This window comes from Micromys minutus, assembly GCF_963924665.1.
Source record: "Micromys minutus genome assembly, chromosome: 9".
Classification (NCBI taxonomy): Eukaryota; Metazoa; Chordata; class Mammalia; order Rodentia; family Muridae; genus Micromys; species Micromys minutus.
In genome coordinates, this window is record NC_137978.1 from 34740530 (window position 1) to 34768230 (window position 27701).

The following is a 27701-nucleotide window of genomic DNA, read 5'->3' on the forward strand; positions in this document are numbered from 1 at the left end:
CCTGCTGCTGAGACAAAAGGTATGTAGGGCAACCACCTGGCTAAATCTTTATTTTTTTTTAATCAAGTTTAATATAGTAAGTGTTTCTCAACGTGTGGGCTATGACCCTTTGGAGAGGGGCACACAACAGATATTTATGTTACAATTCCTAACAGTAGCAAAATTACAGTTATGAAGTAGCAATTAAAAGTTTCATGCTTGGGGGTCACCACACCATGAGGAACTATATTAAAGGGTCACAGCATTAGGAAGGTTCACAAATAATCCATTTTTAGTAAATGTAGCTGGAGAAAGGTAAAAGTCAAAGTCTGTATTTCTTGCAACCACGGAGTGAACAGACTGCACTGTCCCCACCGCATGGCTCTGGCACACTCTGTCAAACATCAGCTGGCCACACACATGTGGCTCTATTCTGGACTCTCCTATCCCTTTGATCTGCATGTGTACTTTATACAACACCCCCTGTCCCGGTGACTGTAGAAATCTCACAGCAGGTGATGTGAGCCCTCCCCCACCTGCTTCTTTCTAAAAATGTCTTTACTTCCACATAAATTTTAAAATCTATTGTCAGTTTCTATAAAAAAAATAATAATAAAAGAGAGAGGGGAAAAAATCTCAACCTTTCTTAGATTTTGATTGAAAAGGATGTTGGATTTTAAAACAAATCAGGGAGGTTCCATGTCTCAGTAATCACATGGCTTCTGACCCTCAGCAAGGAGGGTTCTGTCTCTGGATTCCCTTATTCTCAGTGTCTCGTGGTCTCCTGTACCTGCTCACCAGCTCTGTTGGGATGGCTGTCCTAGCCGTCATGGGGGGGTCCAGGTACACAGAAACTGTCCCACTGTACTGAGTGCCATACCCCACTGTCTAGAGAGTGACAGAGCCTGGGTCACGGTTATTTTTATTTATTTAATGAATTAGCTAATAAATCAGTGAGTGTATGTTCTGGAATGGGGAGAGATGTGCACCTGTTACAAGTGTGGCTGTCAGAGGGTAACTCTGAGGGACTGGTTCTCGCCTTCCACCATGTGCATCCCATGGCGCATCCCATGAGGGATTGAACTCAGATCCTCAGGGTTGGCAGCAAGCACCTTTGCCCACTGAGCCGCTTTGTCGTATTCTTTTGTATCTAGTTTCTCTAGTTCAGAATGAGTTTGATGTTCAGCCATGGTTTTTCATGCATCAATTTTGTTCTGTTGTGTGGTGTGCTCTACAAATGTGTGTACACCTGTGTAGAGATGTGCTCACCCATGTATATATGTGGGGAGGCCAGAGATTGACACTGGGTGTCTTCTTCTATCACTGTGGAACTAATACTTAAAGACAGTCTAAACACCGAAACCACAACTGGCCACATGTCACACCTGGGAGCCAGAGGCAGATGGACCTCTGTGAGTTTGAGGCCACCTTTGTGTACGTAGACACTTCCAGGTCATTCAGAGATGTATAATAAAATCCTGTCTTAAAACACATGGGGCTGGCGAGATGGCTCATCGGTTAAGAGCACTGACTGCTCTTCTAGAGGTCTTGAGTTCAATTCTCAGCAACCACATGGTGGCTCACAACCATCTGTAATGGGATCTGGTGCCCTTTACTGGCATGCAGGCATACATGCAGGTAAAACACTTACATGTAATAAATAACTCTTTTTTTTAAAAAAAGACTTTTTGTTTAAGGCAGGGTCACATGTGGCCTGGGCTAGCCTGGAGTTTGCTACATAGTGTTGGATGAACTTGAACTCCGGGTTCTCCCACCCGAACCTCCTAGTGCTAGGACCACGGGCATGTGACATTATGCCCTGCTGGAAATGCGACATTTCGTCTGTCTATCCATCTGGGCTGTGATGAAGCTGTTGGTATCACTCTGTGCTGACACAGTCTTATTTTATGCTGTGTATGAGCTCGGTGACCAAGGCTGGGAACTGTCACCGCTGTCCGAGTCCCTCCCAGATTCTCTCATGAAGCAGCTCTGGGTCCGCACTCAGTTGTTACTCACTCAGTTGTTATCAGGCGGCTTACCAACACACTGCGGGCCGCAGAAACCTTATATTTTGCACATAAACCTATAGAGGGACTGAATTTTTACTGCTGGAACTTCCATTCTGAAATACTAAGTATCTTCCCATTCTGAACTTTACCATTGCATTTTCTTAATTACATCTTTTGAATAGCAGGCAGTTTTCATTTTGGTTTTAAAAAAATCTAATTTTTTTTCTTTTTCTTTTTTGGCAACTGAATCCACAGTTTAGTGTGGGCAAGCGGCCCAGCACTGAGCTAGAGCCCTGGACCCAAGTTCAATAGTTTTGAATTTTTCAACTCATTCTCCTTTATTCCTTCCTTCCTTCCTTCCTTCCTTGCTCCTGCCCGTTTTGTTTTCTCTATCTGGCCCTGGCTGTCCTGGAACTCGATCTGTAGATCAGGCTGGTCTTGAACTCACAGAGATCCTCCCGATACTTCAGCTCATGAATCTTATAGCCTACCTTATAGTCTTTGTACATGCGCCTTCTGCAGGTGTGTTTTGCTTTTGGAACTCTATCCCATGCTGGCCTTAAACTCGTGGGAATCCTCCTGCCTGAGTTTTCCAAGTGCTGAAATTACTGCTGTGAGCCATCATACTTAATGGTGTTCTTTCAACTTATAAAAATAAAACTGTATAACTATAACTCTCTTATTAATTCCAACATTACATTTTACATCCTATTCATTTCTTACATCTGTAGCTTTTTGCTGTAGATTGCTGTGTATCATCTATGACATCACCCTGCCTCTTGCTCACTCACCCCTGCCCTCCATCTATGACATCACCCTGCCTCTTGCTCACTCACCCCTGCCCTCCATCTATGACATCACCCTGCCTCTTGCTCACTCACCCCTGCCCTCCATCTATGACATCACCCTGCCTCTTGCTCACTCACCCCCATCTTCAGGTTAGAAGTTCACTCCCTCTAGCTGCTTGGTCCAATACGTGTGTCTCTGATGAGCTGTGTGGAATACAGCTGTGTGGGAGGGGGAGGCGTGTCGGGTAAAATAACACCCATGTGTATTCGTAAATCAATCATATTACAGGCTCTTCAGAGCGGTTGCACCATCTACCTCCTGTCAGCAAAAATACAGGTTACAAAAATTTTATACTTGACATTATTCAGTTTTTGAATTCCTGTCAAAGAGGGAAAAACAGATACTTTGTTTTATCTTGAGTATTTTGTAGCCTGAGAGTTTGTCTTCTTATCCTAGTCTCAATGGTTTCTTAATTCTTTAAAATGCCTGTTACAGTTCTTGGCCATTTCCTGGTGAGATACTGAGACCTCGACCTGCTTCTGTCTCTGCACAGGGTCTCATATTGCCTAGTCTGGCCTTGAACTCGGACCTTCCAATTCTGCTGCCAACCCACCCTGCCCCATACTGGGATTTCAGGGATGCAGCCCAATGACTCTGATGCAGTTCTGGGGATCAGAGTGGGGCTCCCTGCACTCGAAGCCAGCACTCTGCCGACCAAGCCTTTCAGGGTACCTCTTTCTTTCTCAGCTGCGGCTCTCTGCATATTCTATACACCAACCCTTGCACGTTTCAAACACTGATGCTTTCTTGGCATAGTTTCTGAATGTTAATTTTGTCTGTAGCATCCTTCATAGCGTGAGGTCTTCACATTTACTTTAAATAAGTTCAGCATTTTTTTCCCTATGATTTTCTAGAATCACTGCGTCTGCCCTTTGTTTTAACAATCTCATGTAGCCCAGGCTGGCCTCACACTGGCTCTGGAGCTGAGGATGCTCCTTCTCCCTGCACCTTCCAAGCACTGGGACTGCAGTGCACCGCCATGTCTGGCACTGTTGAAGATCTGCAGTTATGGTTTGTCTCTTCCCCTCTCTTCAGTGCCTGGAGCACTGCGATGCCTCCACTTGGCTGTCAGCTTAAGTACAACCAGGATTTTCTGGAAGATTGACAAAGGATGTCCCTCAGTGTGACTCTGGGGGTCTTTCCAAGGAGAGCTAACTAGGTGGGGAGGGTGGGCCGTGGCAGCATCTTGCAGGACATGTCAGCTGCTTCACTGTGTCACTGCTACCCAGCCACAGTGGACAGAGGCTCAGAAGCAAGAGCCAGGTCACTAATTCCTATGTAGCTGCTCTAGGGCATTTGTCAGTGAGGGGAACCATGCTTAGCACTGTCACAAAGTATTTATTCTTCCACTGTCTCCTACTGACCACACTCCTCGGGATCCTTTCTTCTAAAAGTTTTCTTTCTTTCTTTTTAAAGATGTATTTATTTTATATATAAGTACACTGTAGCTTTCTCCAGACATGCCAGAAGAGGGCATCAGATCCCATTACAGCTGACTGTGAGCCTCCATGTGGTTACTGGGAATTGAACTCAGGACCTCTAGAAGAGCAGACAGTGCTCTTTAACTGCTGAGCCATCTGTCCAGCCCAAAACTTTTCTTTTTGTAAGTATGTGTTCATAATGCCTGTGTGCACACTGAGTCCGGGAGGACAAGCGAGAGCGACTGGACCCCCACCCCAGGCGTGAGTCAGATTCACATGACGGGGCTTCTGAGAAAGGAACCTGGTCTGCTGCTGACTGCAGAGCCATCGCCAGCCCTGACCCTGAAAGCTTGAGGCTTCTCTATGGTGTTCGTTTGTGTGTAGGTTTCACGGGGACAGCTCTCCTCAACCCCCTTAGTGAGGCGTGTTCTTGGTGCTGCTCTCACACTCATTAGATTCCAGTACACAGGGTTTCGGTCTCTGCTCCCTAGTTTTCAAATTGTTCCTTTATTACTATTATTGGATGTTTTCTTTACTTATATTTCAAATGTTATTCCCTTTCCCAGTTTCCCCTCTGGGATCCCCCTATCCCATCCCCTCTCCCCCTGCCTCTATGAGAGTGCTCCCCACCTGGCACTCCCCTACACTGGGGCACTGAGCCTTCACAGAGCCAAGGGCCTCTCCTCTTGTTGATGCCTAAGGCCATCCTTTTTTTTTTTTTTTTTTTTTTTTTTAATTCCCATGTTAGCATCAAGACTACTGTTTTCACTGTCAGACATTAAAAATGTCTTCATATGTGAGAGGGCAAGAGCCCCTCCTCACTATAGAGAGAAATCAATCTGGATTCATGCAGCTTCAAAGACACAGGAGGAGCTGATTTAAGCCCAGGAAGGAAAAGGACAACGGCAAAGGTCAGTTGTCTAGACAAGAGGGCTACAGCTTGAATTCTGAACCCGAGAAGGATGTGGATGACAAGGGCAGTCAGTAGCACAGGAGAACAGGGCTTTCCAAATGTCTCACCACACAACAGAGAAAGCCCGGTGATTCTGGGGCTGGGTGTGGCTCAGCTGGGGGAGCCCTGGGTTCGATCCTGAGGATGAGGGGTGGTGACACCCACCTGTAATCCCAGCACACAGGAGGCAGAGGCTAAAGAATCAGCAGTTCAAAGTCATCCTCGGCTGCATAGGAAGTTTTAGGTCAGTCTGGGCCACATGAGACCTTGTCTCAAAGAAAATAAAAAATGTGATTCTAGAACAGCTCACTGGTGGCTTTCTCTACCAGTCTAGAAACTGACCCAAAAATGCAAATTCATTCTTTGTGACAAAGATAACACCACTTGTTTTCACTTTATGCATAATTAGACCATACCTACTTATCAGAAGTCTGCAGAAGAAATCACTGAATGATAAGAATCAGATTCGATTGAAACCAGAAGGAGCATTCGCTTGGAGTGCACTGCAAACTCGTCTCTGTTGAGCAGTTGTCAGATGGTGAAGCGGTGAGCCGCCATGGTGACCCACCGTGGTGAGCCGCTGGCCTCCGACAGCCTCCCTCTGCTCACACACACCAGTCTGACCCTTGCTGTAGAATCAGAAAGTTTGCAGTGCTGCCTTTAAACAGGCATCATGTGACATCACTGCTGCTCTTGCTTAAGTTCCCAACTTAGTTAGCTCAGCCCCGAGTTCAGTTGGCCATGGCCTGTGCAGAGAGGAACTCTACAGTTAGGACCAATGCACACTGACCACAGCATGATGTCTGAGATAATTTTACAGTAAGACTCCGGTACTGGGGGTGGGGGTATGTGATTCTGTATGGATGTGCACTGGCGTGCATCCCAGTGTGTGTGTGTGTGTGTGTGTGTGTGTGTGTGTGTGTGTGTACATTTTTATTAATGTTCTTCATGTCATGGTTCATGAATACTCTCTTGAATGGATGTATGCACAATCGCTTCCAATTTACTTGCATAGGGGTAGATCTCCACCCCTACCTTTCATTCTGTTTCCTCTGAAGTAAACTGGTAACTCCCCAAGTGGACTCTCTGCCATCAGTTGGCTATGGTCAGAAATGCAACCAATGAGCAAACAGAAGGAAAGATAGCTCTAGACAAAAGGACTGTAGGTGAAGAATCAGAGCCCTAGACACCAAGTACAGAGACCAGAACACAGCCCTGTCTCTACTCAAAATCAACTCACTTAAAACTAAGTTTTCCCATGGGAGAGGTGACACGTGCTTTTGATAGTCATTGGCAGAGGCAGGTGAGTCTGAGGACAGCCTGGTCTATATAGCCAGTCCGAGGCTAGCCAGAGCTGCACTATAAGATTCTGTCTTAAAACAAACAACAACTCCAAACCCTGAGTTTTCCCATCTTTAATACTGGTTAAGAAAGGTCTAGACTTTACAACCCCGGGCATGTGATCTCAAGCAAGGCATTAATAACGTGTTAAGCCTCATGAGTCTCAACTTTAAAATGTGGAAGTACTACCAAACACACCTAAGAGGGTAAACCGTGCGTGCAAGCTTGTGGAGCACACGCCGATGATCTGTGATCTAGGGAGATAAAGATTCATTCGATAAAGAATTCAAGATCATTTCCAGCTACAAAGCCAGTCTGAGGCCAGCCTGGGCTACGTAAGACCGTTCTCACAAAAGTGTAAGATGCGTGAGCTCAGCTCAGCCCCAAGAACATGAATCTTCAAAATATTTTAGTAGGGTCTGGAGTGTTCTTCCCTTTAGAGCACTGGCTGCTCTTCCAGAGGACCCAGGTTCAGCTCCCAGCACACACATGGTGGCTCTCTTAGTAAATGCTCTATCGCTGTGAAGAGATACCATGACCCTAGCAACTCTTATAAAAGAAAAACATTTAATTGGGGATGGCTTACAATTCAGAAGTTTTGTTCACGATCATCCCGGTGAGAAGCATGGTGGCAGGCAGGTAGACGTGGTGCTGGGAGGCAGTTGAGAGCTCTACATGGGTCGGTGGCAGGAAAAGAGGGACGACAGGCCTGACTTCAGCATTTAGAACCACAAAGCCCACTCCGTGTGACACACCTTCTCCAACAAGGACACACCTCCTAACAGTGCCAGTCCCTGGTGACCAAGCACTGGAATATATGAGCCCATGGGGACCAATCTAATTCAAACCTCCACAGGTGCTCACAACTGTCTGCAACTGATAGACACATGACATGCCCACACGTATGGTCAGGCACACACATATACATACATCTCTTTTTAATTTTTTCCCAAGGGGCTGCCAGATCATGAGAGCCATGAGAGAAGAACAGCGATATGAATACATGTATTTATGCCAAAGCCCTGACAAGCGGAATGTGCAGACCACCCTGCCAATAAATGCTTCCTGCTGCTGATTTTACACTCCTTGCCAATGACTGCGCTTCTGTATGGATGTGCACTGGCGTGCATCCCAGTGTGTGCGTGTGTGTAGACATTTTTATTAATGTTCCTCATGTCATGGTGCACGCTCACCTCGCCTGTCTCAGCAGCTCCAGTGTGCCCTTCCGGTGGAGACACCATTATAACCACACTAAAAGAGCTATAGGCCTCCTTCCCAAAACCAAACTCCAAAGGTGCTCTAGGCCTGGTGCTCTAGGTTTCCTGAGTTTTCTGCATGAAACCTGGGCATATCCTGCCATGCCCCTTGCACACTCTCCAGTGCACCTAAATGACAACTGCCCAAAGCCATGTCACGGGGTGCTTAGAAGTTTGCTGAATTGCTTAGGAACAGTTACAAGAGGGAGAAAAGCAGGGCACAAACCCTTAATCCAAACATTTGAGGGATAAAGGCAGGCCTATGTCTGGTTAAATGCCAGACTAGTGAATGCAGTTTAGCCAAAACTGTAATGGGATCCTCACTCGATAAATAAATACATATGTGCACACACACACACAAATATAAAAAATAGAAATTAAGAATCAATAAATGTCGTCATGTTCACAGGCTCAGTACAACCACTATTTTCTCTGAGTATTTTTGATGTGTGGCTGGTGGGATTCGGGCACAGGCTATGATTCGGTGCTGAGCAGCCGGCCCCGTGTCCCGCCAGTATTTTAGGTTGCTTTCGTCTTTGTAAACAATGTGGATGGACACTGCATTGCTCCTAGCGTGTTATTCCATTTCTGTAGAAAGTAAGACTGCTGCTGGCTTCATGTCACTGGCGAGTGAAAGCTGATTAAACCGCACGTAGGTTTAAACTTGTGACTATGAGGGCTGGAGAGATGGTTTGGAGCACTTGCTGCTCTTACAGGGGGCTCGGGTCTGATTCCCAGCACACAGCAGCTCACAACCATCTGCAGCTCTAGTTCCAGGGGATCTGACACCCTCTGTGTAGCCCTGGCTGTCCTGGAACTCGCTCTGTAGACCAGGCTGGGCTCGAACCCACAGAGATCCACCTGTGGATCCACCTGCCTCTGCCTCCGAGTGCTGGGATTAAAAGCGTGGACCAACACACCAGCAATGTTATACTCTGTATAACTCTGATGTGGAACTGAATTTTGTGTGATGTCTGAGAATGATTTAACTTGACTTTTTCTGACTAAATTAGGCAACTGTCTGAAGTTGAAGTAGGATCTAATGACATCTTTGTCCTTAGATCTGAGTGTTCCTGTCTCTCACGCTCAAGCCCGGCCGGCAGCAGAGCCACCACCTCTTCCAGTGCAAGTCTCTCGCTTTACTTCCTTTTGTTTAGTTTTTTTTTTTTTTTTTTTTTTTTTAAATAGGTCTGGAGATCGGCTTAGCAATTAAGAGCACTTGTTGCTCTTAGAGAGGGTTGGGGTCTACTGTCAGCACTCACATGGTGGCTCACAACCACCTGCAAAGGCAGTACCAGGGTGTCCGGTGCCCTCCTCTCTGTGAACAAGAGGCACACACGTGGTGCACTTACATACATGCAGAAAAAAGCTCATGCATACAAAATAATACATCTTTCTAAAAAAGAATTACATTTATTTGTTTTATGTGTGTGTGTGCATATACAAGCTTACTGCAGTACACACGTGGAAGTCAGAGGACAAACTGTAAGAGTCTGTTCTCTCCTTCCACCACATAGGTGCTGGAGATCAAACTCAAGTCACCAGGCTTAGCAGCAAGCACCTTTACTCACTGAGCCATCTTTCCAGCCCTAACTCTTTATTTTAAAATAAAAATTTTAATGAGACATACTTACATTACTTTTAAAAATGCATAAAATAAGATTCACATTTAACTAGACAGGTCTTCTGACTCCTGGCAGATACACACACTTGTGAAGGCAAGACCTGGACAGGATGTTCAGCATTTCACCATCTTCAAAAATCCCTTCAAGTTCCCACAATCAACCTCCAATGTCATCTCTGTGGCCGAGAACTAGTTCAACCCTTTCTAGAATTCCATCTCAATGGAATCAAATGGTTTGTACTCTCTCCTACCTAGCTTATTTTACTCCGTGCATGGCTACAGAATTCACCACCGTTGTCTTGTGTAACAGGAGCTTGCTCCCTATTCAATGCTAAGTGATATTCCACTGTGCACCATGGCAGCGTGCTCCCTCATCACTACAGCATGGTGCTCCCTCATCACTACAGCACGGTGCTCTCACAACACTACAGCATGGTGCTCCCTCATCAGTACAGCACGGTGTGCTCCCTCATCACTACAGCACGGTGTGCTCCCTCATCACTACAGCACGGTGCTCCCTCATCACTACAGCACGGTGCTCCCTCATCACTACAGCACGGTGCTCCCTCATCATTACAGCACGATGCTCCCTCATCATTACAGCACGGTGCTCCCTCATCACTACAGCACGGTGCTCCCTCATCACTACAGCACTATGTGCTCCCTCATCACTAAGAGCATGGTGCTCCCTCATCACTACAGCACTATGTGCTCCCTCATCACTACATCACAGTGCTCCCTCATCACTACAGCACGGTGCTCCCTCATCACTAAGAGCATGGTGCTCCCTCATCACTACAGCACGGTGCTCCCTCATCACTACAGCACAGTGCTCCCTTATCACTACAGCACAGTGTGCTCCCTCATCACTACAACACAGTGCTCTCTCATCACTAAGAGCATGGTGCTCCCTTATCACTAACAGATTTTGAAGGTGCTCCCAGTGCATGCCTATTGTGAATAACTTTGCCACAGGCGTTTGTTTCTAAATCTTTTTGCAGACAGAAGTTTTCATTTCTCGTGTAAATATTTACTGACAAATATGCACGTGGGTGTAACTTCTTACCAGTTGTTTTCTAAGACTGAGGTGTCCTGAACTTTAAACACTGTCTTGTTAGGAGCTCTGTGGTTCTTGTAGGTCTTGCTTTAGGGGGAGACCTTGACACCTAAAGCACGTCCTTTCAATGGCTCGGCTGCTCACCTGGTGAGCTTCCACCAGGGCGGTGCTTTCCACTGCAGGGTGAGGACTCTGAAGTCCTAGCGTCCCCACCATGCCTGCTCTGTCACCTCCTCTACGTCGCCCCAGGGCAGAGCCCTCGACAGGAAGCCTCGGTATTTCTGCCCTGGGTGTGACAGCTCAGACTCACTGGAATCCACCCACAGATGTCTGTGGCCATCCCGCAAACTCCATAGTTTCAAATGCCCTGTATGCTGTTCCTGGCCTCTCTGACTAGCAGAAATCAGCACAGCCCGTCCCACACTGACCTCTGAACAGTACTGCTGCCGTGGCAGGAGGCTGGGTGGCTGGTGGGGCTCCCTGAAATGTGCGCCTCTTCCCCTTGTCTGACACAGCACTTTAGTTAATCTTGTCTGCATGAACAATTCTTTATGGAGCTAAAGCTACTTCTGACACCGGTGACTCTGAAAGTCTAAGCCAGGGGTTCTCGGCCTGTGTAGCAGGTGTCCTGCATAGCAGATATTTACATTATGATTCATAGCAGTTGAAAACTTACAGTTATGTAGGAGAAACAAAAATAATTTTATGGTTGGGGGGGTCACCACATATCAAAGGGTTGCAGCTGTCTAAGTCAAATACCACCCTCCACTTCACTTCCTGAAGCAATTTCTTTTCTTATTTATCTATGTGTGGGTGTTTATGTGCAGGGGTGTAGGGGTCATTACAGAAGCCAGAGGGGTGTTGGATCTGCTGGAGCTGGAGTTACAGGTGGGTGAGAGCCACCCAGTGTGGACACTGAGAACTAAACTCAGGTCCTTTGGAAAAGCATTAAACACTCTTAAGCACTGAGCCATCTCTCCAGTCCCTCCATTTTGTTTTTGAGAGAAAGCTAAGAGTTAGTGTGTTAATATGCCCCATGTCTATTACTTCAGATCAGCCTGTCCTTTTTAAATATCAGACAGTTTCCAACTGACTTGCTCTATGAGATTTGCTGTAGCAATTGGTCGACGGCATGTATTTTAGGGCCTTCTGGTTACACTGTTCAAAAATAGGAAACTGAAGGGACTCACTGTAATCGCTAAACACAGTGGTGAAAGTGCTTAAGGATCTTAGCACGCAGAGAGAGATACTGCAGGGTTTGTTTTATTAATGAGGAATAACAGAACTCTAAATTAACATGCACACTTTTCATGGAACAGGACACTGGTGTTTCTGAGAAGAGACACCTACCTCTCGGCCAGAGTGATGGCCCAGATAAACAACCAGGGCAAAGAGAAACATGGGCGTTTCATCCCAGCATGAAATGGAAAGAAGCCTGAAGCATTCTAACCCCGGGGACTACGCTGGATTGCTTATTAATTTACAAAAATAACTGTGCAAAAGACAGATGTGTGTTCTCATTATGCCATATAGTTCTATAGTTCATGTGTGCACGTGTGTGTGTGAGTGCATATATATGCATGTGTGTGTGTCTAAGTGCACATGTGCATAAGTGTGTACACAAGTATGTGTGTGTGTTATATGTGTGTATAAGTGTGGGAGTATACATGTATATGTACGTGTGTGTGTTATGTGTATGTGTAAATGTGTATGTCAGTGTGTGAGTGTGTATATATATATGCATGTGTGTTTGTGCATATGTGTGTATGGGTGTATGTGCATTAATGTATTGTGTGAATATGTATGTGTGTGTCTGTATATGTGTATATGTGTACAGAAGTTTGTTAGTGTACTTAAGTGTGTATATGAGTATATATTTGTATGTTATTGTGCATATATTAGTATATGTGTTCGTGTGCATGTGTACATGTGAGGGTATTATATGTATGCATGTGAGTGTATATGTATCAGTGTATGTGAGTATGTGTGCATGTGAGTATATGCATATGTATATTAGTGTGTGTGTGTGTGTGTGTGTGTGTGTGTGTGTGTGTGTGTATGTGTGTGTGTCTGTGTGTGTAGTACTGGGGACTGCACCCAGGGTTGCATGGTAGGCCACAACTTTGACTAATAAATAGCTATGTTTCCGTGGGAGGGGGGTTTTTTAATTTTGAGACAAGATCACAGTGAGGTCCCCAGGCTGCCCTTGAACTCCCTGTGGAGCCCACATAGATCACAAGCTTTAGATCTTTTTGTGGCAGCTATGATTTACCAGGCTCAACTTATCTACTTCTGATACAGTGTCCTGGCATGGAGCCCAGACTGTTTCAGCTCAGGTTTGTATGTGTGTGCCACAACATGTAGTTTCTATTCTATTTTTGTCTGTAAATCTTTTCTTAAGATTTGGTTTTGTTATTTTATTTTTTTGTGTTTCTGAGTCAGGACTTACTGTGTTTCTCTGGCTGACTTAGATCTCTACCAGGTTAGCCCTGAACTCACAAAGATCCCCCTGCCTCTGCCTCCCAAGTGCTGTGATTATGGGTACCCAGCTCCTTTTAGAGGCTTTTCTCCCTCTTTCCCGTCCTCTTATTCTCCTTCATTTCTCACTCCATCTCTTTTTATCAAGTAGAAAACAGAATCAAATTCTCTCTTAAGTATTTGTTATAGTTTTCTACATGAAACGGGTCTCAAAGATGGAGACTCAGAGTTAAGTTCCAGCTCAACTGTGTGACCCTGGGAGATGAATTAAGTGCTGGGGTTTATCCAACTGGAAAATGAAGATTAATGACGTCTTCACAGACTAGTATTAAGAATTAAATCAGATGAAATAAGATGTCTGTATTGTCCGCCTGAGTGCCAGACATTATGGGTCTCCCATCATGTTAATTTATTTTTACTTCTCTAGGAAAATATTATTTGATCCTTAGCTATGACTTCAGTGTGGGTGGGGAGAAGGGCCTCTGCTTCTTGTACATGTTTTCCACTGACATAGAGCCACCATTCAGAATTCTACACTGTCTGATATAAATGCTCCTTATCTTGGAACGTTGAACCTTAGTTCTAAAAATAAATCAAGGCAAAAAAAAAAATTGAATAACTTCTTGAAACACAAAGTAGTGATAATTATACGCTAAGATTTTAAGCTTTTTTAAACGGAGTCTCTTGTAGCCTAGGATAGCCTTGAACTTACTATGTAGCTGAGGATAACCCTCAACTTCTGATCCTCCTGACTTCACCTCCTAAGTACTAGGATCACAGGTGTGACACGCCATGCCCAGTTGTATTTGGTGTTGGGCTTTGTCCATGTTAGGTAAGTACTCTACCAACTGAGCCACAGCCCACCCTGGCCCAATCCCAGGTCCAGTCCAAGCTAAGCATTTAAGAGGTACAAACATCTATACAAAGCAATAAAGATTTAACACAGTAGTTTAATTTAGCTTAAATTATGTGTGTAGTTTGGACCAGTGAGAAACACCCGATCTACTTCATGGCGCCAGCCTCAGTAAAGTGGTGAGTAGTCACCAGCTGCCTCCTCCACCTCAGCGTGCCCTCCGCCCAGAGACTGACCAATTATATACTGAAGCCCAGGAGCTGTCTGTAAAGATTACAAGTGGCCTCTGGCAGCCAAAGAAGAGCTGTGCAGGGCTTCCACATACTGCTTCAAGCTATAGCCAAGAACAGAGTGTACAATGACGGGTGTCAAGAAATGCCATCTCATCAACTGCATATGACTCGGAGGACACTGGGGAACAGAAGCCAGAGCTCACACCTGAGACCAGAGGCTCATATGGAGGGAAGGTGTTGGGGGGTTGCTGGGTCACTGGTACTCTAGCTAGTGCCAGTTCAATACCAAAGGGCTGCAAAGGTGAGAGACGACGTCTCCTCGGGGGAAGGTAAAACAGACAATATCAAATTGAACACGGAAGGAAAAAGTAAAGATGGAAATCTGGGGGCAGAAAAACCAACCAGCTTCTACAACCAACCCAAGGCAGTAACTGAGAAGTAAGGGCTGGAGCACTTTACTAATAAAAAAAGACTTGAGCCTTCAGGAACTAGAGATGAGGGTCCAGTCGGAGGTTTGAAGTGAAGAATAGCACATGCTCGCTGGGCTTGTAGAGGAAGCTGAGGTTTGCCATGGCATGCAGATTTAAGGGGTTGGGGGAAGGGAAAGCATCAAAGTTCTCAGCCCCCAGCAACTAGAACGGTGGGAGACTTCTATGCCTACATCCCACAGGGATTGCAGCTACATGGTAAAGCTACAGGCTTGGGGTGAGCAACAGTGGTACTTACTGGAGTCTTCCCATTGGAGTAAGTGTAGCTTCCAGGCAGAATAGTACAAAAATCCCAGGACCAGAAAGAGGCAGAGGGCTAGCAGCAGATTGCGCACAAATACCAAGAGTCCCATCTTCACATGACTCACAACTTCCTACATGACCTAAAAACAAACAGAAAAAGCTAGTAAGAGATAAAGAGCTTGCCCTCCACATAGTGAAGAAACTATCAGTGAGTCCCAGCAGGGTACCTGTCTCAAGGGAATGTCAAGACGAATGACACGTCTCCGTGCCAACAGCAGATTTCTGGCAATGATAAGCTCTCAAATAAGTTTTGTAAAAATTCATTTTTATTTCACATGTATCGAGTGGTTTGCCTCTGTGTGTGTGTGTGTGTGTGTGTGTGTGTGTGTGTGTGTGTGTGTGCTTGGTACCAGCAGAGGAGGACATCAGATCATCTGAATCAGGAGGTACAGATGATTGGGAGCCAGCAGGTGTTCTTAGTGACCAGACCAACTCTCCAGCCTGCACACCACCAGAAGGTGCCAGGGAAGCCAGAAGAGGGTATCAGATGCCCTGTTAACTGGAGTTACAGGGAAGTTGTGAGCAGTCCAGTGTAGGTGCTGGGAACCCAATCTGGATCCTCCAGGAAAGCGATACATGTTTGTAACCACTGAGCCACCCCTTTTAAAATTATGTGTACGCTTGGGTATATGGTGAGATATGTGCACATGTATGTGCTGGTGTCTCCAGAGTCCAGAAGATGAACTCAGATACCCCAGAGTTGGAGTTATGGGTGGCTGAGAGCCATCAAAGTTCAGCCCTCTGCAGGAGCAATAAGCACTGTTAACCCCTAACTATCTCTCCAGCCCTCAAGTAGCTCCTCAGTCATATGCCTTCCCAGTGCCACTACCCTAGTCACACTGACACCATGTTCCGACAAATCCGTTCATGTTCTCTGCATCCATTTGGCACACAGCGCCATTGTTTGGTTCTATTTCAAATTTTCAAGACAGGGTCTCTCTAACACCTAGAGCTAGGCTGGCCAGTGTAGCCCAGACTGGCCCCAAAGCTATAATCCTGCTATCTCAGCCTCCAGGTGCTGGCTGAGGCTTCAAGCACATGCCACCACTCCCACTCATAATCATTCCTGACATAAGATCTGAAAATGTTACTTCAAACCAGTTCATACTCATTTTCGTCTGCTGCTAAAACAAGGTAGGGGTAGACTAAACAGTTTACAGTAAAACACACTGATTATCTCAGAGTCCTGGGGGCCAACACCCCCAATATGGAGTAGCTCGGCTAAGCCCTTGGTGCATCACAGGCTGGGCCCTTCCCAGAAACTCCCAAGAAGAAGCTGAGTCCATGCTCCCTCCAGCTGCTGCCTAAGTATTCTCCCTGCAGCTGGCTCCCTGTAGGAAGGACCAGTCTTTGCTCCTGCAGTCTTTCTCCAACGCTCTACATGGCTCATCAGTCTTGCAGGCTAAGCCTCTCTTCTTGTTCAGTTCACCCTTCTGTAGCCACTTGCTTCTGTTTTCAGCTGGAAAAATCCCTTCACTTTTCAGGGCTCCTGGGACTAGACTGGGCCCATCTACATAGTCCAGGCTAACTACCTTCTTTAAAGGGTTAGTCTCCTTGAAAAGGCTGGAAAGACTAAAGGTTCCAACCCTTCACTCCTATCTCAGTCTCTTCTGGAAAAGTGTGGTTTGAGTAAGAATGTCCACCAAAGACTCTTGTGTTTGAATATGTGGTCCACAATTGGTAGAACTGTCTGGGAAGGATTAGGAGGTGTGGCCTTATTAAAGGAAGTGTATCACTGGGAGTGAGATTTAAGGTTTCAAAAGACTAAAGTCATTCCAGTGTTCCTCTCTACCTTGTGGTTGTGATCCAAGGTGTAAGCCCTCAGTTATTGCTCTAGAGACATGCCTGCCTGCCTGATGTCATGTTTCCTGCCATCATCGCTATGAACTCTAAACCTTGGAAACTGTAAGCCACACATTAAAGGCTTTCTTTTTTTATAAGTTGCCTTGGTCATGGTGTTTTTATCACGGCAATAGAAAATTAAGTTAGATAACCAGTCCCCATGCAGCAGCCAGCTGTCAGTCCAGCCATTAGCACACACCAAGAAATCACATCAGACATTCTGAAGACTTTAGAAGTTATACTGTCAGGAGACAGAAGCGAAGACCAAATGTATGTATCACAATATTGCTGACAAAAATTTATCTTCTCTCATATCAAAACTGACTCCAAGCTGTAATTATTAAGAGACAGGAATATTGACATGGTACAAAACAAATACAGTGGGACAGAGGATTCTGAAACCAAGCCTTTCAGGCAGATGTACAGACATACAAGCATGGGTTTATTTATGCATACATACGAATGTTTATTCAATGCTAACATATATATACATAAAAAAGGCCTAAGTGGCACTATAATTGTTATGCTGGCTGCTCCTAGGGAACAGGATGGGGTGACATGTGCATCCTTGGGAGGCATCTGTTTTCCCCTGCGTACACTTCCGAATTACAACTGTTATAAGTCACAGTATTGCCTCCATAAATGAGATTTACAACATCCCTACACCTTAACTCAGTTCTGCAACAAATAGTGAAGGGTTCTGTGCAGGGCTCAGCTGGTGGGAGGCTTGCTGCTAAGCCTGATGACCCATGTTCAATCCAGAGATCTACATGGTAGAAGAGCCAGACTTTTGCAAGTTGTCCTCTGGCCTCCATGTGCACGCCACAGCATGTACACACATAAATACTATTTAAAGCCAGTCCTGTATAGGGATGTCCATTAGCAACACAGATTTTTAAAGATAAAATTAACAACAGTTCAAATACTCAATTAGCCAGTGTGATGATTTGTATATGCTTTGCCCAGGGAGTGGCACTATTTGGAGGTGTGACCTTGTTGGAGTAGATGCATCACTGTGGGTATAGGCTTTAAACCCTCACCCTAGCTGTCTGAAAAGTCTTCTGTTTGCCTTCAGATGAAGATGTAGAACTCTCAGTTCTTCCTATACCATGCCTCCCGGTACACTGCCATGCTCCTGCCTTGATAACGGACTGAACCTCTGAGCCTGTGAACCAGCCCTAAATAAACATCGTCCTTACAAGAGATGCCTTGGTCATGGCATTTGTTCACAATAGTAAAACCCTAAGACAGCAAGGAAGCCGCAGATCTCTCTGTAGTGAGCCTGCTGGGCCTTGACAGAAAGCATGCTGCACATGCAGAAGGAATCCCGGAGGAGGTGTGATGGCAGGATTTTGTAAGCTGTGTGGGTAGGGTTTAAAAGAGCTGTTAGGAGACTAGCAAGGGCAGGAGGCTGCTTCTTCTCTTCTGAAAGGGTGAGAAAGCTGTGAACAAGCTGGTAGGAGAGATGGTGCTGGATGGAGGCAGTGGGATGCATGGTACAACTTCCACTTAGGACGGTGGCCAGCAGCCGTGGGGTGAAACAACACTCTAACCTCTCCCGGCTCACACTTGGATTTGCTGTTCTGCCTTTTGCCAGATGATCCCAAATGGAAGCCAGAGGGCAAAAAAAAAAAAAAAAAAAAAAGTGTGATATGCAGTTCACAAAGGCCAGCCACAACACACAGGAAAGTGGACAGAGCATCCTCAAGGGTAAGGGGGCAAATGCAGAACACGACACTCCGGTCAGAGAGAATATAGCAAAGGGCATGCCCAACACACATTGGAGCCCAGAGCACACTGCTATGGGAAATGATCTAGAGAGAGGGGTGTGCATATGAATAGCTTCACATTGGCAACAACAAATGGGGGTGCCTGGAATTGGGGGTGGAGAGATGACTCACTGTTTAAGAGTACTCAGTGCTCTTACAGAGGACCTGGGTTCAGCACTCACAACCAGCGTGGTGGCTCACAACTGTCTGCAACTCCAGCCTCATTCTCTTCCGGCCTCCAAGAATTTCTGTATGCACATGGTGCACATAAACTTACACAGCCATGCATACATGCACACAGATAGATAGATAGATAGATAGATAGATAGATAGATAGATAGATAGACAGACAGACAGACAGACAGACGGATAGATGGATAGATGACAGATCTTGGGAAATTAAGTAAATTTGTAGGGGCATATTTCACAATCTATTCATATCTTTATTTTCGGTCTTTATAAAAGTCAATATACAAAATTTTCAAAGTGAAACAGAAAGCAGAGACTCTGTAGGTCGTTTTGTCTGTCTGTGTGGGTTGTCAGCCTTGGGTGTCCTTCCTCAGAATCTACATTGTTTTTTTGAGACAAGGCCTCTCACTGAACTGAGATCTCTCCAGTCAGCAAGATCAGCTGGCCAGCGGGTCCTAGAGCTGGGATTAAAGGCATGAGGGTCAACACTGGCATTCCGTGTATAGTGGGGTCATTTCCAGTCCTTGCGCTTGCAGAGAGGAACTGTACCAGCTGAGCTGCCTCCCGGGCACCAGAGACTTGAACCTCCAGCAGCACCTTGGACTGTCTTAACTTCCCTCTGAGACTGAAGAACTAAACATGCAGAATGCTCAATCTGCCTATAAAATGCCACGATTCTAAGGGGCTTTCTTCTGAGAGGGCGGAAGAATGATACCAGTGTCACCTCGATCGGTGCAGCCAGGCAGTGACCACAACTTTAGGCTCACGACACATGGCAGTCCGTCAGTGAGTCTAACGACGGATCTCTTTATTAACGAATCCAAGAGCAGCATGTGCTACATACACTCAGACATAGTGCCTTGCTAGCATGTGTGAGGCCCTGGGTTCCACAGATCTGTGGACTTCTGCTTCTCCCTCCCTTTCACCTATCTTGCTCAGCCCTAAAGCCTATGATTTGTTTAACTGAAATATTCAGAAAAGTGGGGAACAAAAGAACTCCCCTGTTTCAGACTACTGCCCCCCAAGGGGATGTCTTGATTTACTATCATTCTGTTGACTCTCTCAGCTGCTACTGACTTCCCTCTGACTTCCCCTCAAACCCCCTCTTCCTTGAGGTTGGCCACCACAGGTAATATAGAACATAGCCACTGTTGTCTTCATCTGGGCAGCTGTGACTTCTGCAAGTGACCCTCAAGATTGGGCCCATCTGATTGACATTTCCTCTCAGAAGTGGGTCAGAAAGACCACTGCACCCTAACCTCTCTGAGAGATTCCAGCCTCCCCCGCCTAAATGGTCCTCTCGGTTGTATGAGTCTACATGCGCTATACGTGGTCTTGTGATCTTAGGAGATGTCAAGGGAGTACTCAGAAAGTGGAAGGTTTACCAAAGTGAGAGACCCCATCTATGTAGCCATAGGTGGGTTGTTATTCCATTCTGGGGTGGGAATTTTTGGTGGTGTGGGTGTTTCGGGGTTACCAATATTCCTGTAAGTAATGTCTCACTCATTCTCTGGAAACAACCCTAATAAACTCATTGGTTCACCAGGTTGGACTCTGGTGGAATTATACTTTGGTCTGTGGTCAGTGCCTTATCAGGGAGGGATGAACAGTCAGTTCTCACCTCTGGAAAAGTTCACACACAATAGGAAGTTCTCAGAAAGCCTGGTAATGATGCTCAACAGTCCCCACACACGTCAAACAAGCCTTAGGAATTTTACCTTCTCTTTATACCTAGAAGTCACCACCTATCCTATTAAAGAGACTATATTGCCCTGTTCCCAGCCCAATACAGTCTTTGGTTCTATAACAGCCTCACAGAAACCTGTGGCCTCCATCTTCACCCTCCTAACTCTCATACGCAGTAGCCAATATGACTCCCTCCGGGCGTAAGCTTCCCACCTCCCTTAGGTTACTTCCCCGAGCGCTATTTTGGACTCTCCTAGCTCTCTTCCTATCCCCATCACCCAAGCCCTACCACAAGCCTCTTTTTCCCAAGCTAACTGTCAGTGTTTGGAGTGTACCCTTCCCACCTGAGGTCATGCTGAAGCCTTTGCTGCCCACTTGTTCCAAGACAGGGTCTCACTGTATATCCCAGGCTGGGCCTCTGGTGAAGCTTTTTTTTTTTTTTTTTCTAAGATTTACTTTTATTTATATACTCGTGTGAGTATGTCACACATGCAGGCCAAAAGAAGACACTGAGTTTAGAGCTGGCTGCGGAACGCCTGCTGGGGACCAAACTATAGCCACAGCTGAAACTGTTACACCAAACCCCTCTCCAGCCAACCCTAGTCACTCTCCACTCTCATCTAAGAGTTGGGTTTTTCCACGGAAAGCTGTTACCTGCCTCTCATTTCAGGCAGGGGAGTGCTGTTAATGCTCCCTGTCCCGTGTGACCTGTCCCCTTGCACAGTACACTGACAGTTTCTAAGTATGATCGCCTAGCATTTCAACTCTGGCTCACCCAGGCAGACACCATTGTGCCCTGGTACAGTATTCAAAAGCGTATCTGCGGACTACCTGATGGCTGGTGGGTCACAGCATGCTTTAAGAGTCATTTAGACCACTAAAAACTAGACCGCCTTAATGAGCCATCGGAAGAAAGTTACAAACATCTGAACTGGCGGAAAGAAACTGCACCCAAACCATTTCTAAACCACTCTGGTTGATTATTTTCTGACCAAGCACCCAGAATGGAAGCCCCACTGCCGCAGACCACTCAGCTGTTAGCTAAGGACAGAAGTGCCACCACGCACAGCCACAAGGCACTTCTAGGGCAACCTCCTGTGAAAACTTTTCAAGGAAGCTAATTGGAAGTTGTCACATACAATTTATTAGCCAGCTTCCCAAACCAGTTCCTGAGAAGTTTATTAATTCTTCAACAACAATGTTTTTGCTGAATACATCTAAGATATTCAGAATTTATTACTTGACTGAGTAAATTTAAACAGTTAATATATATGAAATTATTCTATTCAGAGTAACCGTATTTGTTTTAATCATGAGCAATAAAATAATTAATAGTGCTGATATTCACAGATTACTTGCTGTGGACCAGACACTGCTCTAAGAGTTTTATCTGAGTAAATTTAGTGGTTCTGCTTATCGGGTCTATGAATTTGTTATCTACAGTTCACAATAAAGAAATCGGAGCATAAAACAATTCAAGATCACAGCCTAGTATATGACAAAGCAGGACTCCAATTCAGATGCCCTGGCTCCATTCAGACTGCAACGCCTCTCTAAGAGGGAGCTGGGCATTTACCTTCTGGCAGAGCATGAGGTTCTGGATTCAAATTTGCAGCACCAAAGACAGAAACAGGGAGACACTAAGAAAAGCTACATCAGAACAGTGACAGAGTCAGGTAGTGACGCATACTCAGGTGGCAGATTTGATGGCCAATCTGATCAACACAGCAAATCCCAGGCTAGCCAGGGCTGCTTAGTGAGACAACGTTTCAAATAAATAGAGATCATAACAGTGAAGAATTGGTACCTTCAGGGGCTACATAAAAATACTGCAACAAAAGAGAAAAGAACAGGAAAAGTCAAGAGGGCAAATTAACGAAGTATGGGGGGGGGGAGAAGAGAAGTCAGGAACCCAGCAAAGGCCATTAACAAGACCAGCATGGAGATGTAACAAGAGCTCACGCTGTAGCTTAGGTGCAGAACCGGGCTCCATCTCCAGCAAAGTCAGTTCTACACACCCTCCCCCAAATGGCTTTTCAAAAACACACACCAGGAGCAGAGGGCAAAGATCCAGCTGGGGGCGGGGGTTGGGGGGAGACTAGGTACCTTCTCGTTGCTATGACCGAACACCTGAGGGAAGCAAAGAGAAGAAAGGTTTTCTATCTCTTGCTTACAATTTCAGAGGCATCAGGCCACGACCACTAGACTTCCATCTCCGGGGTTTCGGTGAGGCAGGAAGGCTGGGAGCTGATTCACTCAGGAGAAGCACAGTAGACAGAGTGGTAACAGGAGCCACACTTCCTCCATCTAGGCCCCACCTTTCACACAACACATCCCAACACTCTACTCAAATCCTGAATACAGCAATCCACAGTAGGTGGAGTGTGTGAGGCCTAATCCTCTTTGAAAACACTCTCAAAGACACACCCAGAAGTTTCTTTTACTAAATCACTAGGTCTTTCTCAGTCCAATCAAGTTGGCAAATGGGATTAACCATCACAAGCAGTAAACCAACAACAAGGACTTAACAGTCAAATCTGCAGGGGGTGGGGTTGGAGATGACACCTTGGGGACGACACAGGGACACAAAGAGCTGAAAGGAATATGTAAAAGATTCGAAGTATGGAAGAGAAAGATTCCTGAAAATACAGTGAGGGTCATAAAGGCTGTAACTGATTAAAATGAAAAAAAGATGAACAAGATAAAAGGAAAAGTCTGAAGGATTTCCTGAACAAATCAAAACCAGCAGAAGTCACAGGAGGTCGGCACTGCCTGAGCCGATGGGACAAATGGGACAGAGAAAATGGACGGCTTAGAGCTCACTGATGGAACCGGCCCCTCTGAACCTTCCGGCAAAGGCAGCAAGCATCCAGAGAGAATTCAGTTCACAACGTGCATCAGCATTTTGTCTGTGTGCATATCAGTACACCAGATGCACGCCCAGGTCTGTGGAGGTCAGAAGAGGGTCCTGGATCCTCTGGAACACAAACTTCAGATGGTTGTGAGCCACCATATGTGCACCGGGAACCAAGCCCAGGTCCCCTGGAACTTCAGCCTGGGCTCTTAACTTCTGAGCAATTTTTTCAGGCTCCACCCACCACACCATCCCACTCCCCTTCCCACCTCAACAAAGGGAATTTAAACCCAAAGGGTACCCTAAGGACCCAGCTTCCCACTATGATGATTACAGATTTATTGCCTATTAGCTCCTAATTACAATTCATTTTTACACTATTCTTAAACCAAAACAACAGATGTGTGTGTGCACACTCATGCACGTGCATGTGTGTGTACATGTGTGGGGAGGGGGTGCACATTTGAATGATGAACTCAGGAGATGAAGAGGCTAAAAGACAATGAAAGGGAGTCAGTTCCTCCTCCACCCCGTGGGCCTATTCTGGAATGTCATAAAAACAAAATCACACAATACGTGGATATTTGTGGTTGGCCTCTACCAATTAACAATGAGTTTGAGGTTCTTGTTTGCTATGGCACATATCAACACCTATTGCTTTCTACTGCCAGATAATACTCCCTTATATAGACGTACCATATCTTACTCATCCATCATGGGTAGGTATTTGAGTTCTTTCTTCTTTTGGTTTGCGTAATGTTACCATAAACATTCAACTATAAATTTTCACATAGACATAGCTTCCTAACTGCTCATGGAGATAGCCTTTGGCGCAGCAGTGGGTAAAAATACCTCAGAATGGGTGTATGTCTGGGCCAGACATTAGTTGTGCTTGACTGAGGAAATGTCAGTGGTTTCTACAGTGGCAGGGCTGCCAAGTTCTAATCTCTTGACGTCTGCCTCCACACAGCCTCCAATATGAGCTGTTTCTCGCTGCTGTAGCTTGCTGCTGGCTCCTGATGCTGTTCACTGGTCCACCTGCCGTTGATTTACTTCTCACTACTCAATCCACAGTATCCCAGCTCTTTCCATTAATAATCATTATATTACACTTTGCTGGTGACTGGAGATGTGACTCGGTTAAGAGGACTGGCTGTTCTTTCAGAGGACCTGGGCTCAATTCCCAACACCCACATGAAGGCTCACAACGATCTGTAACTCCAACTCCAAGAGATCTGACACTCTCGTCTGGCATATTTGGGCATTGGGCACATACATGTTCACAGACATGCAAAAAAAAAAAAAAAAAAAAAAAAAACCCAGCCAGACACACAGTTAATAAAATTGGTGCCATGAGGTGTCTTTCTCCTGACTGGCCCCCAGCCTCACAGTGACTTCCTAAACAGAAATTAAATATAGAGTTTTTAAAACCAGGAAACATGGACCATGGCTCAGCAAGTAGTGGCACTTGTCAAACACCTGAGTTCAGTCTCCAGGACTCACAGAGGGGCGAGGACCAGGCTACTGGCCCATGAATTCCTCCACATACACACCAGCAGATAAATAGATAGGTGTAATTAAAAACTAACAACAAAGGAAAGAGAAAAGATGAAAATTATGTTGTTGTCAATCACATTTAGAATATTATTTAAAACATACTAGGACTTATTGCAACTTTTTTGGTGACCCAACTGTTGTAGATGAGTCGCTGCTGTGTCAATAAGTTGAACACGGGCTGGAGAGATGACTCAGCAACCAAGAGCACTGGCTGTTCTTCCAGAGATCCCAGATTCAATTCCCAGCATGGTGGCTCACAGCCATCTGTAATCCAGTTCCTGGGATCCGATGCCCTCTTCAGATCCATACTGGAACCAGCCACAAATGCAGTGCACATGCGTACATGCAGGCAGGCACACACACGTACTTGGAAAATAAAAAATAAATCTTTAAAAGCAGGGGTTAGGGGGACAGACCGGTGAGATCCCTCAGTGGGTAAACACTTACTGATGAAGGCTTACAACCTGACAACCTCAGTAAGATGCTCAGATCCTGCAGTGGAAAGGGAAAATCAACTCTCCAGGGTTGTCCTCTGATGCGCAGACAGGCACCATGGCATTAACACACATACCGCATACACATACAGTAATAACAAATGCACTCTATACTGTTCATGCTTGCTAGGAGTTAGGAAAGGCTGTGAGCCAGGACTCGTGCCTGTGACTGCAGAGCTGTTTGGAGACCAGGGAAGGGTACAAGGAGTGAAAATCCACAGAAAGGAAGCTTTTGGTTTTGCACAGGTGAATTCATCATCGCTTTTACTGGAGGGATCTGGGAGTCTTCAGAAAGGAGCTGTTAAGGTTCAGTCTTAAATATATATATATATATATATATATATACACACACACACACATATATATGTATATATACTTAATATTTTATATATTTATATATATATACTTTTAGCTTATTTGTCTCAATGGTATTCAGAGGAAAAAGTTGTATACATAATTTTTATTTGGAAAAGGTGACTTCTATGAGCGTAGACTTGAGAAAATCATACTTCAGTATTTGAGACTGGCCCTGCCTGCCTGACCCGCCTGAAACAGAGGGGTAGGGGCTCATGTGGAAAGTAAGGCTGGGGAATAGCAGCAGGCTCAGAGAATGGGAAACCACCTTGTAGCTCAAAAGCAGCTACAATGTTACTATGTAGCATTACTATGTAACAGAAGGGACAGGTCTGTGCCCCAATGAGGCCAGCTCACTGGACTCTGCTGTGTTGCAGGCAGATGGAGAACGTGTACCCCAGACTGAAAAATCAGGGGACAAGAAAAAAGAGCCAAAGCTATCTTGTCTCTAGTGAAGGCGAAAACACTAGAAAAACACACTGAGGGCCCTTACTGAGAACGCAATGCACTCTGTTACAAATCTCAAACTGAAGCCATGTGATGGCCTCAGGTTTAATGAGGTCCACTAGCCACTGATGTTCTTTCTTCTCTGTGTACAGATTTACTTTATTTTTAATTGTGTATCTGTGTGGGCGCATGCACATGGGTACAGGTGCTGGCAGAGGTCAGAAGCATCAGAGATCACCTGGAATTGGAGTTACACCTGATGTGAGTGCTGGGAACCAAACCTGGGTCCCCTGTAAGAACAGCCCTAACTGCTCTGCTCGTACATGTACTCAACAGTATATGGTTTTATGACTGTGAGGGAGATGCTCCTTCCTGCTCCTTCTCTGGGACCCTGCATGTTCAAGCCTAGGCAGTGGCTCCAGATTGTTTACACATTCACTTTTAAAACAAATAAAAAGCTAATAAAGAAACAATAATGACCAGTCCAAGGTGAGTCTTATTTGTATAATGAATTCTGGGCCAGCCAGGGCTACATGGAGAGACCCTGCCTTAAAGGAAACAGAGGACAAACCGCTGTGCCTCAGAACTGTGGGCAGCCACGCTGGAACCTGCTATCTTATCAGAGCAAACAAAGCCATTATTTACCTGCCAGGGATAACTGCTGCCAACGGCCGCGAAACTGCTGAACAAACAAGGCTCAGACATTATGGGATGGCGGTAATTAATGGCTGTCGCTTCCGAGAGGTGATGTCTGAACTTAGCCTGAACCTGGAAAGCTGGTCCCGTAACCCTGCTGGGGAATGTGAGCTCTCTCCGGCTGGCGTTGGGGAACTGCTACAGGATTATGTCAGGAAACACACTCAGACCACAACACAAAGACACAGGACTGAACTGGCCAACACCAACATGAGGCCACTTTAGTCTCACAGGCCACCTGCCCCCAAAGGGTGCATCTCCAGGGTGCTCAGCGTGATCCACCCAAACTCTCACCTTTGTATGAATTTGCCCAACCTTTCATTTCCTTGGCACTGGCTCCCATGGCAAAGGGGGTTCAGTTAGTACAGAGACTGCACAGGTGAGAGGTGGGGACATGTTCACTTCCTAATGTACGCTTTTCATGCAGTAGTAAACGACAAGTCCGTAACAATCAGATCATCAGCACGAAAAGAAAGGGGGGAGGATCATCACAATGAATACGGAGAAACCACAGACTTTGTCAGCCAGCATCCTGACAAATCCTTACAGGACCTCAAGAACTTAACTGCGGTGCTTCTGCTGTTTTTCTTCCATGGGAATATTGGTTTTCCTAGTTTCCAGACCATGTGACCTACCTGATATGCCAGAAGTGCATGCACCTGCCCTTCTGAGACAAAGCACCTGTCTCGTGAAGGCTAGAGATTAGCTTTCTTCCAAGGAAACCCGGCTGGGTGCATCTGAGAGTAGATTTAGTTTATCAACGTTACCATTCTTGTTACTTTGTTAGCAGAAGCACATAAAAACATTCTCATGCTTCACACACCACTCACCACACTACACACACACAGAATGCACACTCTATACACACACAACACATACATTCTGTATACACAAGCACACTCAATACACACATACAATACACATACCGAACATAGCATACACATATTCTATACAGAACACACACACACCA

At 45.6% G+C, this 27701-nt stretch overlaps 1 protein-coding gene across 4 annotated transcripts in view; it reads right to left on the bottom strand.

Annotated features, from left to right (window-relative positions):
• ST3GAL3 (ST3 beta-galactoside alpha-2,3-sialyltransferase 3) overlaps nt 1-27701 on the bottom strand; it is a 187826-nt gene that overhangs the window by 151456 nt on the left and 8669 nt on the right. For 3 of the 4 annotated variants that reach the window (XM_080920915.1, XM_080920916.1, XM_080920914.1), the window contains exon 2: nt 14779-14923. In XM_080920915.1, the coding sequence (XP_080777041.1) occupies nt 14779-14893 (115 nt within the window). In that variant the 5' untranslated portion in view covers nt 14894-14923. Of the gene's footprint in view, nt 1-7137; nt 7223-14778; nt 14924-27701 lie in introns of those variants that run through there. The other variant, XM_080920917.1, reaches the window with a different exon arrangement.